Source organism: Eurosta solidaginis, chromosome 4 (assembly GCF_040869045.1).
Source record: "Eurosta solidaginis isolate ZX-2024a chromosome 4, ASM4086904v1, whole genome shotgun sequence".
In the NCBI taxonomy this organism is placed as follows: domain Eukaryota; kingdom Metazoa; phylum Arthropoda; class Insecta; order Diptera; family Tephritidae; genus Eurosta; species Eurosta solidaginis.
In genome coordinates, this window is record NC_090322.1 from 220,719,579 (window position 1) to 220,739,363 (window position 19,785).

The window sequence follows — 19,785 nt, forward strand, 5'->3', positions numbered from 1 at the left end:
TCAGTCTAGGTGAGGCCTTCATTGACCGCAAAGTTTAAGCTAACCAGCCTAAACAAAACCGATTGAAAGAATTATAGAAATGCCTCATATTTAAAGTTTTCTAAAAAAAATAGATATTTCTACTCATTCCATAGAAATTTTCCTCAATTCTAAGAGTCCTTTTTTGGGAAATTAATTATAATTTAGCAAAAAAAATTATGCGCCCTTAAATTCATGTTTAAAGCTTATATTAGGCAGCTTGTGCACACTTGAATGTCCAACCATTTTTAATTGCTTTTCACGCCAATTAATTGTCGTAGGTTAATTTTCAACAAAATGTAAATAAAAAGTTACTTATACGCAACGTATTACCATACATACATCAGAAAGTAATAACAAAATTCTTCAATATATGTATGTATGTTGTTCATTAACACAGCAAACCAGTAATTTATTTTAATAAAGCCACGTGTTTGTTTTAATGTACATAACATATTTGAGAAATATATGATATTATTATTATTATTATTATTATTATTACTTATTAGGATAATATAAAATACTACACTAATTTAACAGCACACTAGCTAAATTGGCCTTCAGTGAAGGAATATATGATATACTTGCAAGCCATTAATTACTTTGACTAGTATCGCCTGTGGTCGAAATTCGACCAATTTGTATTTTTTCAATTTTCGATTCAGTCAAGTTGCATTTAAATAACAATAAACTAAGTTCAAATAAAAGAATATTTAATAAAATAAAATAAGAAATAAGATAAATTAGCATAAAAGACAATATAAAAAATTTAATGTTACATTTTTGTAGCAAATTTATTATTTTTTGTTCAATATAAGACGTACTTTATCTAAAATGAGGATTAAATTTGCAAATGCAAAAACGTTTTGGGTCAAATTTGCAATTAATTGTTATAAATAAATAAATTTAGTGAGTTTGAACAAAAGTTAACTCATTATTTGTGATTTCATGTTTTTTTGAAAGCACCTAAAATAAAAAACAAAGAATCTGTTAACTAAAGACCTATGTATTTACGTGTAAGTAAAATTTGTCCAAAAAATGGGCCGGTTAAATTATTACTTCTCTTTAAAGTTTTTTTGTGAGCTAACAATTATTTTGGAACAATTTTTTTAGTTTTTAGGATTTTGGTACAGAACAATATAGATAAGTGGCAACAATGGGGAAACAATATTTTATTCGAACTGAAAATGAGTGAGGCAGTAGTTCTCTCACCGTTTGCCGCGTACGAATATGTACATATATAGATGAAACATTTGAGCAACGCGACAATGCAGATTTTGGAATTTCGAATTCAGGGGGATTTGTGAACATGATGGGTCCTACAGATGGCAATTTCGATATCTGCATAGATTTTCGAATTTACAAAAAACTTTTTCTATTAATTATAAACAAATAGAGTAATATTTGTTAACAAAGATAGGCCTATGCACTGCGGCTGATCCATACGAATCGATTCATATAACTTTTATATGATTTTACGTACGCTAACTATGCGGAACAGCCTGTCAATTGATTGTATGGAAATTTTGTTAGCGTATTAATATATAGATATTCTATCCAAATTCTTTCATTTTATACGCCAGGTATACGTAAAGTGACCCATTTCAGTGTAGTAATACTACAATGGAAAAACCAAAATGTGCCATTGCATGGTTGAAGAACGCTATTTGCTTTCTTTGAATAACGAATTTCGAGAGGATCTGGGACCAATGAGAGTATTAGGAAGATAAAACTTTGGCAGGAACACAGTATCATATGCGAAATAGTTTAAGTACACAGGCCGACAAGAAATTTGACCATAAACCAGACCATACTTTCCTAAAGGTTTTCGATGCGCTGAATTCAAATCTGGACGCAGAATTGCTCTATCACGTCAGGATTTTGAGATATCCTAACCTAAATGTGCAAAAAACACCGTTTTTGCCTATTTTTGAGGTTATATATAAACGACAGACTTTTTTTTTGTAAAAGCACACATAGCATCTTAAAGAAGAAGTCTTTCTCTTACGAATGGCGTTGAGTTTGCTCAAATATCTTTTTTTTCGCTAAGATAGAGCAATTTAAAGTTTATAAATTTGCTAATTTTCCTATAGTTGAAAAACCACTGAATTAACGTAGGTATGATGCAGTAGAACACATACCACTGACGATAAGTCTTACGATAATTGCACTATTTTAGCGAAAAAATAGATATTTGAACAAACTCAACGCCATTCGTAAGGGAAATACTTCTTCTTTAAGATGCTATGTGTGCTTTTACAAAAAAAATCTGTCGTTTATATATAACCTCAAAAATAGGCAAAAACGGTGTTTTTTGCACATCTAGGTTAGGATATCTCAAAATCCTGACGTTGTAGAGCAATTCTGCGTCCAGATTTGAATTCAGCGCATCGAAAATCTTTAGGAAAGTATGGTCTGGCTTATGGTCAAAAAAATCAGTCTAATTTTGTCGGCCTGTGGTATTTATTCCACCATTTATCATTTATCGTTCATTCATTATTTGTTATTTGTCATTTGTCCCATATGCACAGAAAGATGAAGAGCTACAGGACAAATTTTTATTTTGATTAATTGTACCCACTATTCGAATAATCGATTAGCAAAAGTTGTTTTATGAAATAATCGATTAAACACATTGAATAGTTTTTTGCATACGGTTAGTGACATATTCGACTCATACGTTCATAATTCCCTAGTTGTATACCAATAATATACCGATAATTCTGCGATAATAGCTTTTACCGATGACAAGCCAATAATACGTCGATAAGAAACCAATAAAATGCCGATTAGAATCAAATAATAATAACAGCCCGATTACTTGAAATAAATTTTCCTGAACCTTTCTAAATTATTCCGAAATAAATCCGAAATGATAACGAATTAGCCGCTAACATATTCCGGAGGTGGATCCGGAATGATTCCAAGACGATGCAATAACGATTTCGAAATTATCTAGTAACGGTCGTGAATAGCTATGAAATATTCCTAACACGTTCCCAAAATTAACTGGAAATAGTACCTAAATCAACCCCGAAAAAACATAAAAAAATTATACAGAAATTATCTCCAAATAATCACGGAATTATCCCAAAGAACTTACAAAAAGTCTCGAAATACTCCAGAAACTATGCCAGTATATTACTTGTATATAACTAGGGAATTATGATCGTATGAGGTCCGATAAGTTTTCGATTACTAATTGCTTTTTTTTTTATCGGCATTTTATTGATAAATGATTCAAGGTTCGATGCGAGCTCAAGGCCAGAACAATAAATTTTACAAATTGTATTTTGTTTTTGGAATAGTAAGTAGAAAATTTTTCAGACAACCTGCCATAGCTGCGCAGATAGATCCATTTTGAAGGGTGCTAAACCTTCATCATCAGTACTCTTTAGGCACGCTGCGCTAATCATTTAGCTATACAGCGGTGGTTTGTTTGATTGATAAATTGCTAATTTTATTCCTTGTTACCAACTATATTTAATCAGCACAGCGCCATCTGTTGCAGATCACTGATAATGCTGGATTTGTTTATTGTCAGTTATTTTGTTTGACATTCCCATCTGCTCTTGGTTTATTAAAAATTGTTTTTGTTTTATCGGCCTATTGATAAAGCATTAAATATAGTTGGTAAAAAGGAATAGAAGTAGCAAAATTGCCAGTCAAACAAACCACCGCTGTATAGCTAAATGGTTAGCGCAGCGTGCCTAAAGCGTACTGATGATGAAGGCTGAGCACCCTTCGAAATGCATCTATCAGCGCAGCTATGGCAGGTTATCTGAAAAATGTTCTAAGTAATATTCCAAAAACAAAACACAATTTTTCAATTATAGCAAAATTAAAAAAAAAAAAAAATAAAATAATTATGTTTATGTATATTTAAAGCTAGGCAGATCTATTGTGTTGGGTGCAAATAAAACAAAGATTATTCCACCTTTCAGCTCGACGTTTCGCCAATTTTCCTTGGCATCTTCAGGAGCGTGACACTGTATTTATTTAATAAAACAACAAAGAACACAATCAGATACATATAAAATTAAAATTCAAAATATTGCAATTAAATATTGTTTGTACAAGAAGTATTTTCTTACTTACAAAATTGGAATTAAACGAAACACATAATTGTCACTAAAACATTTAAACATTTAAAAATATTTTAATATTAAAAAATTGTGTAAAGTTAATTGAATGGAAAAATCGATACCACCTACATGCGGGAAACTTGTCATACTAAAAACTAAATTACAAACATAATAGGTACGCGGCGGCGATATTGTCTGTATCTTCTTTTTTGTTTATTGTGTTTCCTCTTTTTTGCAAAATTCTTAGGCTTTCTGAGGTGTAACGCGCTTTTTCTCTCCTTTCGGTGTCTATTATTTTTATGTTTTCAAAATCAGCTGTGTGTTTATTTTCTATTGCATGCTGTGCCAAAGCTGTGCTTTGTTTTTGTTTACGTATATCGGATTCGTGCTCAGCTACCCGTGTGCCGAGCGCCCGCTTTGTGGTCCCAATATACACCTTATTGCAGCTATCTTCTTCATTCCCTTTACATTTAATTTCGTAAACTACATTGCTACGTTGTTGGAGATCTATAGGTGTTTTTGTTTTTGTAAACCACGTTGCCAAAGTACAGTTCGACCTGTATGCTAGTTTAGTGTTTGTGTTTGATGTTTTTGTTAAGTCATGTGTGAAATGTTCTGTGAGCCTAGGAATGTAAGTGACACTGAAGTATCGCTTTGTCTGGTTATTTGTATCTGAAGACTGTGTTTTTTGGGTTATATTTTCTAATATTAATGAAGAAGATAGCTGCAATAAGTTGTATATTGGGACCACAAAGCGGGCTCTCGGCACGCGGGTAGCTGAGCACGAATCCGATATACGTAAACAAAAACAAAGCACAGCTTTGGCACAGCATGCAATAGAAAATAAACACAGCTGATTTTGAAAACATAAAAATAATAGACACCGAAAGGATAGAAAAAGCGCGTTACACCTCAGAAAGCCTAAGAATTTTGCAAAAAAGAGGAAACACAATAAACAAAAAAGAAGATACAGACAATATCGCCGCCGCGTACCTATTATGTTTGTAATTTAGTTTTTAGTATGACAAGTTTACCGCATGTAGGTGGTATCGATTTTTCCATTCAATTAACTTTACACAATTTTTTAATATTAAAATATTTTAAATGTTTAAATGTTTTAGTGAAAATTATGTGTTTCGTTTAATTCCAATTTTGTAAGTAAGAAAATACTTCTTATACAAACAATATTTAATTGCAATATTTTAAATTTTAATTTTATATGTATCTGATTGTGTTCTTTGTTGTTTTTTGTTTCATTAAATAAATACAGTGTCACGCTCCTGAAGATGCCAAGGAAAACTGGCGAAACGTCGAGCTGAAAGGTGGAATAATCTTTGTTTTATTTGCACCCAACACAATAGATCTGCCTAGCTTAAAATATACATAAATATTATTCAAACAGATCGGAAGGAAATTATATATAAAATAATTATGATTAAATAAAAATTATTGTTCTGGCCTTGAGCTCGAATAGAACCTTGAATCGTTTTCGATTACTTATTGAAAACATATTGATTTGCTATCTAAGAAAAATCGGGTTTTTATCGAAAATGTATCGAGAATATATAGATTTTTTATTCAAACGAAACCAGATTTGTTTTCGAAAAAATATCAGATTTTTAATTGAGCAAATATTGATTTGGTATCGAAAAAATATTCATTTTTATTGATTTGTTACTGAGAGTTTTCGTTGCGTTGTCTCGAAGTTTTCGGCGGGTTTGTTATCAATAGCAAACTTAGCGAGAGCACATCGGTTTGTAATCAAACATGTACCGATAACGCTTTAAAAAAGACTGGTCCAGCGATTGCTTAAGCGTTCAGACGAAAAATTGATGATTTTTTGATACAAAATAAATAAAAAAACATTAACGGATCGAAAGTTTGTCGATAACAAATTGCAATTTTTCCCTTAGTAAATCGATGATTTTTCGATATCCAATTTTTTATATTTTTTGGTTATCGGTTGTTTACGTTCAGTGGCCATTTCCTTTATTTGGCTTGCAAAACGGTCGTCCTCTGTGAAAAACTGAAAACAGCAGTACCGGCTTTCCGATTTAAAGAGCGGTCATTAAGAAACTGCTTTAATTAAAAAAATCAGTTTCGGGAACTGTTATTTGCGATCTCTGGCGTTATTTGTGCAAATCAATATCTTAATTTGCCAAATATGTGAATTAAACTTCACAGTTCTGCTTTAATTCCTTTTCATGGTCAACCAAATGTGCACCGAATTAAGTGATGCTGTGAAGTGAAGAATATCTAAAATTTGCTTGCCGTCGTTGACGTAGTTCTATCATAGATGAGTATATTTCTTCAAATACTTACATATGAACTTATGTTTGTATACTTTCTTGAATCTTTGACAGCTGTAAGCTGCAAATATTGTCATCTCAGAAAGTTTGTTTCAAATTAAATTTACTCACATAACTACAGTTCCTTATTGACGCATACATATCACGTATACGCCATGTCACACACTTGGGCATTCAGTGTGATAAATGGCGTAATTAAAGATGTGAGAAGCGTGACAAACACACAATATTAATTTTCCTCTACAGTAATTAAAATACTTCTTGTAGCAGTGCTCTATATTAGAAGCTTATTTAATGTGTTTAAAGTTTTGAGTTTTAATACGGTTGGGATGCAAAATCAAAATCTGTTTTTCTATGTAGCTTCCTTCTAATATTTTATTTATCTACATTAAGTGTCCCTAAGTAAGTTTCCAAAATCTTATTTGATATATGGCTAATACATTTATGTTTCGTTTTGCTGCCACAGTTTTTATTAGGATTCTTATACTGAATCGATTATCCAGATAATCAGTCAGTCAAACCGTGTGCTGCCAAAGGTCATGGAAGAAAAAGAATGAACTACTTATCTTCTTGTTGCAGCGACAATGAAACTAAATTAAAGTTTTTGATGAGTGTTGTCGGCGGCCGCCGTGGTGTGATGGTAGCGTACTCCGCCTAGCACACTGAATATCCTGCATTCACGCCTGGGCAAAGCAACATAAAAAATCTAAGAAACAAGTTTTTCAAATAGAAGAAAATTTGTCTTAGCGGACTCGTCCTTCGGCAGTGAGTTGGCAAACAATCCGAGTGTATTCCTGCTATGAAAAGCTTCTCAGTGCGAACTCATCTACATACCTGGCAGATGCTGTTTGGAGTCGGCATAAAATAGGCCCCGTCCCGCCAATATGTAGGAAAAATTAAAAGGAGCTCGACACAAATTGGAATAGGAGCTCGCCTTAAATATCTTCGGTGGTTATCGCGCCTTACAATTATTTATTTATCTTGTTCTTCTTCCTGGAGCAATTAAGACTCTCTCCAAACTTCTCGAAAACAAACTGATATTACCACATTGAACCTTCTTGGTTAAAATACATGTCGAAATCTGTGGTAGCCCGAAAAGTACAGCGGTTGTACACCATGAAGTGCGGCTGCAAGCGGGCGCCTTGGATAACATGATTTGCTATTTAAATATGTAGATAAGACAGAAAGGCGCATGGGAAATTGTTGAGATATGTGAGAAATATACATCGATAAGAGGTAAATATACTTCGATCACGGCTGCAATCTAAATAAAGACGAAGCTTACCCACAGGGTATTATTGTATCTGCACCATCGCGTCAACATATAAAGTTGCCGAATAGCGAAAATACTCTTTTTATGATAAACTAATAAAAATTACCTGAATCAAAAGCAAACAACTGATTGACTTCCCAATATACGACAAAGAAATTTTTAGTTTTTATCGAGCCCTCTCGACTTAGCTCCCTTTTTGGAGTATGTGTGCGATATAACAGCTGGCGCCAACTTATGTTTGAACTATGCTTGTCAGCCATAACCACAGAATTGTTAGGAAAAAATGGGGCTTTGAAGTGAACTCAATGTTGACGATTATTTTATATGGATATATTTGATTTCTTTTTTTTCAATTATAGGTGTATTTTTTATATTATATTTAGTTTTTTCTACTTATATGTTTTGGACAATTTTATTTTTTTTGTTTTTTTTTTTTATTTTATTTTATTTTCTTTATTTTTTTTTATTTGATGTTATTTTTTATTTCTTTCTTATATTTATTTTCCTTTTGTTTTATTAAATTAAAATTGAATTATTAAATTCTTATTTTATATTGTTTTATTTTATTTCAATTTGTTTTATTTTATTTTATTTTACTTTATTTTATTTTATTTTAGTTTATTTTATTTTATTTTATTTAATTTTATTTAATTTTATTTTATTTTATTTCTTTTTATTTCATTTTATTTTATTTTGTTTTATTTTATATTATTTTATTTTATTTTATTTTATTGTATTTTATTTTGCTTTATTTTATTTTATTTGGTTTTACTTAATTTTTTTATTTTTTTTATTTTCATTAATTTTATTTTATTTAATTTTTTTTTATATTATTTTATTTTATTTAGTTAAATTTTTATTTATATTATTTTATTTTATTTCTTTTTATTTCATTTTATTTTATTTCTTTTTATTTCATTTTATTTTATTTAGTTTTGCTTTATTTTAATTTAGTTTTATTTTTTTGTTTTATTTTATTTTATTTTATTTTATTTTAATTTATTTTATTATATTTTATTATATTTAATTTTATGTTATTTTATTTTATTTTATTTTAATTTAGTTTTATTTAATTTAGTTTAAGTAGATTTTATTTTATTGCGAGCTATTCTTTTTTAATTTTATTTTATTTCGTTTTGTTTTATTTTATTTTACTATATTTTATTTTATTTTCTTTTTTTGTTTTATTTATTTTTACTAAACGAGGCTTTTTCATCAATCGAAACAAGCTCACATACATATATGAATAAGAAGTGCAAAGTTTTTTTTTCAGTAGTTGTTATTACCTAATCCTATATCGAACATCTCTAACTGTAGCAATTTCCAAAGCCAATAATTTCCCCACACTTATACCAACGAAAACAACAACAGAAACAAAATCCAGTTATATTCACTCACCTGTATCTCATACGTATGTGTGGAAATACGCTGGTTTGAAATTGACCTTCCAGCACTGCTGAATCGAATTTCGGATCCAACCATGACTTTGATGCGGCTCGTTCAAATGCTACCGGTAACATGACGCTGCAACATGAATGGCGACGACCCGTCTGACTTAGATAAGTTTGTATGTGTGGAGCTAACGCAATTTGTATGTCATCGGTGGAATTGCTGCGACTGTCGTTGACTAGAACGCCCGGAGGCATGGCGGTGAAACTAACCGATTGACGGCGTGACTGCAAAGACAGAAAGAGAGTGTGGAAAATATATGAATTAGAATGTTGGAAAATGAACAAATAAACTGCATATGTAGGTATGTAGTAGATATACTAGCAATTGAATTACAAAGCAATAAAATGGAGAAGCGTTGATGTAATTAAAAAGACGCTGTATTAAAATCAAAATCAAAGGAAATAATTGAAAAACTGACGAAAGAAATTAAAACAAAAAGTTGTTAAAATTTAAATCGTCATTGTGGCGCTATTACATTGGGGGTCGTCGCGTTGGCTTTATAGCTTTAGTCGATTACAAAAACAAAATTTGCTAACTGCTCTAATTTTGCTGTGCAACTTTAATTAAACTCAATTGTTCATAGTTGTAGAAACGTGATTGCATTAAGTGCGTCGCTGAATAAGACTGGCAATTATTGCGACTATTGTGTGTAGGTGCTCGTGTGTCCTCGCAGTTAAGTTGCCCAGCTTAGACAATTGAATACAAAGTGATAGTCGGTAACGCATTTAGTTTGGGAAAGGTATTAATTGTTTTTTCTTAAAAAAAAAATATATGACAAAGCTCCCCTTTGGGGATGTCAGCTTTTCTTGCCTTTTTTATAGTAAAGCGGAAAGATGATTTGGCGTGGTGGATGTATTGTTGCATCGTAGACAAGCTCGAGAAAAAGCAAATGAGACATGTCCTGTGGGGTGGACTCAATCAACTCTCCTTATAATATGAAAAAATGTAGACATATCCTGGGCAGTATTTGGATATGCTCTATGATAGATATCTCTAGCTCTATAATTTGCGTGAAGAGCATGAACAGCAAATTCTGTAAAGGTGGCGTTTGGGGGATACCAAGCTTTTTATAGATTATTCTGTATTGATACGCTGTTTTACTCTTTGAATTATAATAAGCAATTAAGTTAACATTTAATTAAATCATTAGCATACCCTACAGACTGGGTTTCAATTGCTTTAGTTTACACTTCAACTAGATTAAAACAAGAATTTAAATATTTATATTGGGTATTCCATCCCATTTCGACCAATTTTGAACCCGACCCCTTTAGAATTGGCTGAAAGTTTTTCTTCTTTTGCTAGCTTACGAAAGACGTTTTTCAGAATTTTTTCAAATTTTTTCATCAAACTCAAAAAAGTTATGAATTTTTAAAAAAATACCGTTTTTGTTTTCAAAATGCTATAATCTTTTCAAAAATTTACCGTTTGGGATCCTTTTTTTTAATTTGTTTTTAAATATACTTTTCGGAAAAAATACAAACAAATTTTTAAAGTTTTTTTTTAATTTTTCAGTTTTTCGGGATTTTTCGAATTTCGCCATTTTTTTTTTTTATAAAAAACTTCAATAAAATCTGCAATCATCCCCACTAATCCCGGAGTGGGCCGATTTTTTTTTATATTTTTTTTTATTTAATTGAAAAAAAAAATTTCAAAAATAAAAATTTTTTTTTATCCATTTTATTTATATAACAGAAAAATGTAAGAAAATGATTTTTAAGTATTCTTTTCTTTATTATTAATGACTGACACAGTAAACATGCCATTTTAATCGTAGATTACCATAATATATAAAGAAAAGAATACTTAAAAATCATTTTCTTACATTTTTTTGTTATATAAATAAAATTGATAAAAAAAAATTTTATTTTTGAAAAAAAAATTTTTATATTTTCAATTAAATAAAAAAAATATAAAACAAATCGACCCAATCCGGGATTAGTGGGGATGATTGCAGAATTGATTGAAGTTTTTTATGAGAAAAAAAAATGGCGAAATTCGAAAAATCTCGAAAAACTGAAAAATTTAAAAAAACAAACTTTAAAAATTTGTTTGTATTTTTTCCGAAAAGTACATTTAAAAACAAATTAAAAAAAAAAGATCCCAAACGGTCAATTTTTGAAAAGGTTATATCATTTTGAAAACAAAAACGGTGTTTTTTTTTAAATTCATAACTTTTTTTGAGTTGGATGAAAAAATTTGAAAAAATTCTGAAAAACGCCTTTCGTAAGCTACAAAAAAAAAGGAGGAAAAATGTCAGCCAATTCTAAAGGGGTCGGGTTCAAAATTGGTCGTAAAGTTTTCCCGATTTTTCGAAGTTTTTCGAAAGCGATTAAAAATAGGTGTGTATAGTTTCAGTAACAAAATTCTTTGACGTTTTCTCTTAAAATGTCGAAAATAAAAACTTAATGCACAAAATGTGCTACTCTTCTGTTGTCCGCTGTGCATTTAAGCACTTCAATGCATAAATTTATAGATAGTTTAATTAAATTCTTATGCACAAACCCAACAAATTACTTAGGCTTGAGTCGACAATATGCAAAGGAATGTGTAAAACAATAGAAATAATTCAAACCATTGTACACACTTACATACATATGTCCACATGCACATTAGGGTGGTTATAAAAAAATCAAAAGGATGTTTTCAGTCTCACCCATTTTAAATGACCGTTATCAAAGATATTATATATAAATTTTTGTCCCCTTTGAAACGGTTAGGGTGTGAGACATAAAACTTAAAGTTAAGACTTGGACACTAACCAAAGCTTTAAAAACATTTTTCACTGAAATACTGAAATATATGTATAAAATTTGTAAAACTACTTGAGTACTCGGCAGACTTTATTCTGCACGAAAATTGGTTTGTCTACATTTAAAAAGTGGGCGTAGCTTCTCTTCTTCACTCTACATACCGTTCCTCTCTACTTTATTTTCCATTTTTCCTCTTAATAATTTTCTTACTCTCACTTTCTTTCCTCTCTCTCATTATTTTCCTACTGATCTTCTTCCTTTTTTTCTTTGCTTGATATATCACAGAAGTTTTCCAATAATAAGCTTGCCAAGGAAGTACCCCTGTAACGAATTTCAAGTAAATCGCACCCTATATTAGATTTTTTATAATAGCTCGGTCCCTGGTCCACTTCTCGGAATTGAAAGTTTCTCAAATCTTATCTTGTTCAAAGAGAAACCCCTGTACCGAATTTTAAGCGCATCGCACCATAAATAAAGTTTTTTGGAATAGGTCGGTTCCTGGCTCAATTCCTGGAATGAATTTAGGCATCTTCGAATCTTCTTGAACATACACAAACAAGTTTCACCAAAATCGGTCTATTCGTTTAGAAGAAGTTCAGTCACAAAACACGTATATACGAAATATTTATATTAAGGACATAGTCAAAGATATGAAATCCAAATTTTTGTCTCGATTGTAGACGGCTACAGCTTGTTACGTAGGAGTCAAACTTCAGTGCGGCGCGGACCACCTTTATATTATTACTAAGGTATGATTAATTTGAGGGAGTTGCAAATGAACTAGTTGTCTTGGAACCTTGTCGATGGTCTGATAAGTTCCATAGAGGAATAGTAAGGAAGACGATAATTATTTTATCATATGTTATCTAAAGCTCAGTATATCCATATCGAGATGAAGAAGAATAGAGAAAATATAGAGAAGAATGCACTCAGCTTGAATCATAACCTGGGTTTCCCGAACAAGAGTAGTGAGACTGGCATCCAAGTGCAACGGAGGAGGAAAGCAGACGGAAGCGAAAGCTGTTATCGACCGCTGAGTAGATTGCCGACTGGAAAGCGCTTTCACTCAGAATTTGTTTGAAGAGTGCCATATTTTAAAATTTTATTTATAAGGTGCAGTTTCGTTAAGAGTTTCGATACTCTAAGGGTTTCGATGATAATTTCACGGTCATAGGCACGCATGCAAATGCGCACCACAATGCACGAGATGATCAGATACGAATGAGAGAGGTCAGTTTCTATTTCATTACATCCTGCACGCAACCAGGGAAGGTGTCCCCACATATGTTGGTCCAACATCCAGCAATGGTTTTGATATTACATAGAACTGTGAACGTGATACATCCTGGTATTTAACTTCCTGTTGAGCTGGAGTCTTTGAATTCGGAGCATGCCCCGATCACAATGCAACATGTGGAAAAACTTTCGCAGAGATCTTGAAACTTAGAATTAGTTTTTTATAACATTCCAATAACCTAGGGACCAAGAATTTTCAGAATAGGTCAAACAGTTATTCTAGATGGGGTATGAATTGAAACAATAAAGGATATTTAGAAAATTCATTCAGAGCATGTGTTCAATTTTCAAGTAATTTCTCATTGAGCTAGGAACTTTAAACCTCACACATAGTGACAGGACACCGTGACAATGCAATAAGCGGGAAAAGATGTTCGCTAGCTAGTGCGCGCGCTGTTGTTGTTGTTGCAGTGGTAGCGACATTTCCTATAATTTTTAGGACCTTCTAGCCCAGTTCTATGGCGAAATTGAGGTGTCCAGAAGTTCGCCTGCTGAAGAAACAGGACTCTCCGCGGGTAGGTGAGGTTGACAATTGGGTTGAAGAAGCTATAAATTGCGCCTGCAACTCCATTGAAACGATTGCGCTACACAACCCGTGAATCCCCTGGCGCATGTGCCGAGATTATTAGAAAATTCATACAAGATTTGAAATTTCGGGAACTGTTTTTGAAGTTACTTACCGGCAAGCTAGGGATCAGAAATTTAAACCTGCTTCAGTGTACAATGACAGTTAGGCATATATGATAAAAAAAATTCGCTAGTTCTCTTACGAACTTAGAATTTTCGAAAAATCGCACGGAGCGGATGGAATCTTCCGAAAAAATTTTGAGCGATTTCTCGTTGAGCTACAAACTTGGTACCTGATATAGAGTTTAGATGCCGATGGCAATTTATTTAGTAAAGGGGAAATTCCAATAGGTTGCACCCTGGGGGAGACATTTAGAATGTTTCTTTCCAAACGTGCGAATTTTGCATTCAAATTTAAAGAAACTACCCGTTGAGATTTAAAATTGCAAACCAAAAAAAATGCAAGAAGCGGAGAAAAAATTCACCCCCAGTTGTTTAGGGGGCATGTCGTAAGAGATGACTAAAATACCAAAATGAAGCAAGGGGTTGGGTAGCGCAACCCTTCTTCTCAAACCCAATTGTCAACCTCACCCACCCCTGGCGATTACTGTTTCTTTAACTCTGGCGACCACAAGTTCCTTACGCAACTATATACGGCAAAGGACCCTCATCAATACTAACACCTTCGAAAACCTTAGCTAAGCGTGGGGCAGTTGAGGGCGAGCAGTTTAATATGAGTTATAGGGGAGTAATTTGATGCGCTTGTAGGCGTAAGAGTCGTGGCACAGTGGATGGCGTACCCGACTCACACGTTTGGGGTTGCGGGTTCAAAGCCCACTGCAAGCAAGCATTTTTTAAATTTATTATCTTTTTTTATTTTATAAATTATTATTTTAATGGACTGTATGTTATTTTACTTAGAGAGAGGTCACTATGTACCTATTACACCTTGTATTTATTCATTGGGAGCGAGCACTGGGGGCTCCAAGGTATTGGCTGCGGGATGAGCCACCTTGTTTTGCTTTGAAAAACCCCTATTACACCTTGTATTTATTCATTGGGGGCGAGCACTGGAGGCTCCAAGGTATTGGCTGCGGGATGAGCCACCTTGTTTTGCTTTGAAAAACCCCTATTGCACCTTGTATTTATTCATTGGGGGCGAGCACTGGGGGCTCCAAGGTATTGGCTGCGGGATGAGCCACCTTGTTTTGCTTTGAAAAACCCCGCTTTGGGATAAAAAATTTAAACTATGTCTTTAGAATATTTCACTAACAAGTTGAGAATTACAAGCACACTCAATGGCTAATGAAACAAACGAAAGAAAACAAAGTCATAGTTTAAGTCGCTTAAACAACCTACCGGGAGCGTTTTTATAGCTACACAAAGAACAACAATGACAATAAAGTTTTAAAAGGCTTAAAATTGCCTTGAATGAAAGCATGGCAAAAGCAAGTCGAAAATAAAAATGAAACAAAAGGAATCAACAAAAATAAATCTGCAGAAAATAATTAAGGAAACCTTTTTGCTGCTGTAAGTATGCATTACAGTTATTACTCGTGGTAAAAATGCTCACAAGGAACGTCTATGTGGCTATTAAAGCGCTGTGCTATGCAAGAACATTGCTGCACTTAAAATATGGATATAAATAAGAGTAAATATATTAAAAAAGGAGATTTGCCAACAAAAGTGAAATTCTTGTTGCTGTCATTTTTTGTAGTGAACTGCGATGTGTTGTTAGTTATTATAAAATATTTTTGTTGTTTTATGCTATTTTACTTAAATAGAGATTGGAACGGACGGGAAGAAGGAAGCACTTTCAAGTATGCCACGTGATAAAGAGCTACGAACAGAGCTGGCAGCATTTTTGTGGTCTTTTTTGTGGATTTTTAGTAGATAAAAAAGAGATAAAGCAATGTTTATGAAAAGTGGTGCCAGCGAGTCAAATATGTTTGGGTTGAATAAAATATAAAGTAGCAAACAAGTGGCGGCGGCTTTAGGTTTTAACAAAACAAACAATTAGGCAGATTTACATTTTATCTTTGTTTAAAAATAGCTTAAGTATTCTTAGTAACATTTTCGAGTATGTTAAGCATAATTTTAGTTTGGCATTTATTTTGATATGTGAAGTACCCAAATGCTTACTATTTTCCGCACTCCAGCCGGCTAACCATCCAGAAACAGTTGTAAGTAATTTCTTATATCTTTTAAGCTGGCTCGAGGTCAGGTGTAATAAAAACAAAAACAGTTCTTGTATAACCGATATATTTCAATTACCTTCGGCAATCGTCCTCAGAGCAAATTTATTTGCATGCTTGCACCCTCTGAGTAATTTCTTATAAATAAAATAATAAAAAATAAATTTTAATTTTACATTAAGAAATAATAATACTAAAACCTAGAAAATAACTAAGTAGGTCCTAGGTACTAGTCATCACACTTCTCATCTATCTAAGGCGTTGGTCAGACAATGCAATAAAACTGTTGGACGCGTCGCATTTTTATTGATAGTCATAAGTATGACCAACTTAACCTTAATCAGGTTATGCTACGCCTCATGTTTTAAGAAATTTCACGCGTCCACGCTTTTATTTGTTTGTCTGATCAACGCCCTAGATAGATGAGGGTTGTGATGATTAGTACTTAGGTCCTACCTAATTATTTTCTAGCTTTTGGTATATATATATTTTAATACGCTAACAAAATTTCCATACAATCAATTGACAGGCTGTTTCGCATACTTAGCATACATAAAATCATATAAAAGTTATATGAATCTATTCGTATTGATCAGCCGCAGTTTATAGGCCTATTTTTGTTAACAAATATTACTCTATTTGTTTATAATTAATAACAAGTAAGGAAGGTTAAGTTCGGGTGTAACCGAACATTACATACTCAGTTGAGAGCTATGGTGACAACATAAGGGAAAATAACCATGTAGGAAAATGAACCGAGGGAAACCCTGGAATGTGTTTGTATGACATGTGTATCAAATGAAAGTCATTAAAGAGTATTTTATGAGGGAGTGGGCCATAGTTCTATAGGTGGACGCCATTTAGGGATATAGCCATAAAGGTGGATCAGGGTTGACTCTAGAATGCGTTTGTACGTTATGGGTATCAAATGAAAGGTGTTAATGAGTATTTTAAAAGGGAGTAATCCTTAGTTCCATAGGTGGACGCCGTTTCGAGATATCGCCACAAAGGTGGACCAGGGGTGACCCTAGAATTTGTTTGTACAATATGGGCATCAAACGAATGGTGTTAATGAGTATTTTAAAAGGGAGTGGGCCTTAGTTTTATAGGTGGATGCCGTTTCGAAATATCTCCATAAAGGTGGACCAGTGGTGACTCTAGAATGTGTTTGTACGATATGGGTATCAAATTAAAGGTATTAGTGAGGGTTTTAAAAGGGAGTGGTGGTTGTTGTATAGGTGGTCGCCTTTTCGAGATATCGCCATAAAGGTGGGCCGGGGGTGACTCTAGAATGCGTTTGTACGATATGGGTATCAAATGAAAGGTGTTAATGAGTATTATAAAAGGGAGTAATCCTTAGTTCCATAGGTGGACGCCGTTTCCAGATATCGCCATAAAGGTGGACCAGGGGTGACCCTAGAATTTCTTTGTACAATATGGGTATCAAAAGAAAGGTGTTAATGAGTATTTTAAAAGTGAGTAATCTTTAGATCCATAGGTGGACGCCGTTTCGAGATATCGCCATAAAGGTGGACCAGGGGTGACCCTAGAATTTGTTTGTACAATATGGGCATCAAACGAAAGGTTTTAATGAGTATTTTAAAAGAGAGTGGGCCTTAGTTCTATAGGTGGACGAATTTTCGAAATATCGCCATAAAGGTGGACCAGGGGTGACTCTAGAATGTGTTTGTACGATATGGGTATCAAATTAAAGGTATTAGTGAGGGTTTTAAAAGGGAGTGGTGGTTGTTGTATAGGTGGTCGCATTTTCGAGATATCGCCATAAAGGTGGACCAGGGGTGACCCTAGAATTTGTTTGTATAATAAGGGTATCAAAATAAAGGTGTTAATGAGTATTTTAAAAGGGAGTAATCCACAGTTCCATAGGTAGACGCCGTTTCGAGATATCGCCATAAAGGTGGGCCAGGGGTGACTCTAGAATTCGTTTGTGCAATATGGGTATCAAACGAAAGAAGTTAATGAGTATTTTAAAAGGGAGTGGGCCTTAGTTTTATAGGTGGACGCCTTTTCGAGGTATCGCAATAAAAGTGGACCAGGGGTGACTCTAGACTTTGTTTGTACGATATGGGTATCAAATGAAAGGTGCTAATGAGTATTTTTAAAAGGGAGTGGGCCTTCGTTCTATAGGTGTTCGCCTTTTCGAGATATCGCCATAAAGGTGGACCAGGGGTGACTTTAGAATATGATTGTACGATATGGGTATCAAATAAAAGGTGTTAATGAGTATTTTAAAAGGGCGTGGGGCTTAGTTCTATAGGTGGCCGCCTTTTCGAGATATCGCCATAAAGGTGGACCAGGGGTGACTCTAGAATGAGTTTGTACGATATGGGTATCAAATTAAAGGTATTAATGAGAGTTTTAAAAGGGATTGGTGTGAAGGCGTTTACCAGAAATCGACCAAAATGTGGACCAGAGTGACGCAGAACATCATCTGCTGGATACCGCTAATTTATTTATATATGTAATACCTGCCAAGATTTTAAGGGTTTTTTATTTCGCCCTGCAGAATTTTTCATTTTCTTCTACTTAATATGGTAGGTGTTACAACCATTTTATAAAGTTTTTTCTAAAGTTATATTTCGCGTCAATAAAACAATCCAATTACCTTACCATGTTTCATCCCTTTTTTCGTATTTTGTATAGAATTATGGCATTTTTTCATTTTTCGTAATTTTCGATATCGAAAAAGTGGGCGTGGTCATAGTCGGATTTCGTTCGTTTTTCATACCAAGATAAAGTGAGTTCAAGTAAGCACGTGAACTAAGTTTATTAAAGATATGTCGATTATTGCTCAAGTTATCGTGTTAACGGCCATGCGGAAGCACAGACGGACGACTGTGTATAAAAACTGGGCGTGGCATCAACCGATTTCGCCCATTTTCACAGAAAACAGTTAACGTCATAAAATCTATGCCCCTACCAAATTTCAAAAGGATTGGTTAATTTTTGTTCGACTTATGGCGTTAAAAGTATCCTAGACAAATTAAACGAAAAATGGGCGGAGCCACGCCCATTTTGAAAATTTCTTTTATTTTTGTATTTTGTTGCACCATATCATTACTGGAGTTGAATGTTGACATAATTTACTTATATACTGTAAAGATATTAAATTTTTTGTTAAAATTTGACTTTCAAAAATTTTTTTTTAAGTGGGCGTGGTCCTTCTCCGATTTTGCTAATTTTTATTAAGCGTACATATAGTAATAGGTGTAACGTTCCTGCCAAATTTCATCATGATATCTTCAACGACTGCCAAATTACAGCTTGCAGAACTTCTAAATTACCTTCTTTTAAAAGTGGGCGGTGCCACGCCCATTGTCCAAAATTTTACTAATTTTCTATTCTGCGTCATAAGTTCAACTCATTTACCAAGTTTCGTCGCTTTAGCTGTCTTTTGTAATGAATTATCGCACTTTTTCGGTTTTTCGAAATTTTCGATATCGAAAAAGTGGACGTGGTTATAGTCCGATATCGTTCATTTTAAATAGCGATCTGACATGAGTGCTCAGGAACCTACATACCAAATTTCATCAAGATACCTCAAAATTTACTCAAGTTATCGTGTTAACGGACGGACGGACGGACGGACATGGCTCAATCAAATTTTTTTTCGATCCTGATTATTTTGATATATGGAAGTCTATATCTATCTCGATTCCTTTATATATGTACAACCAACCGTTATCCAATCAAACTTAATATACTCTGTGAGCTCTGCTCAACTGAGTATAAAAAAAGTTGTTTGTAAATTCGAAAATCTGTGCAACTATCGAAATTGCCATCTGTTGGACTCATTATGTTCATAAACCCCCCTGA

The 19,785-nt window shown here is 33.3% G+C and overlaps 1 protein-coding gene across 7 annotated transcripts in view; it reads right to left on the bottom strand.

Moving 5' to 3' along the window:
* The window catches only part of Ac13E (Adenylyl cyclase 13E), a 367,921-nt gene that overhangs the window by 43,731 nt on the left and 304,405 nt on the right, over positions 1-19,785 (bottom strand). For all 7 annotated transcript variants that reach the window (XM_067784819.1, XM_067784818.1, XM_067784817.1 and 4 more), the window contains one exon: positions 9,084-9,361. In XM_067784819.1, coding sequence (XP_067640920.1) covers positions 9,084-9,361 — 278 coding nt within the window. The remainder of the gene's footprint in view (positions 1-9,083; positions 9,362-19,785) is intronic.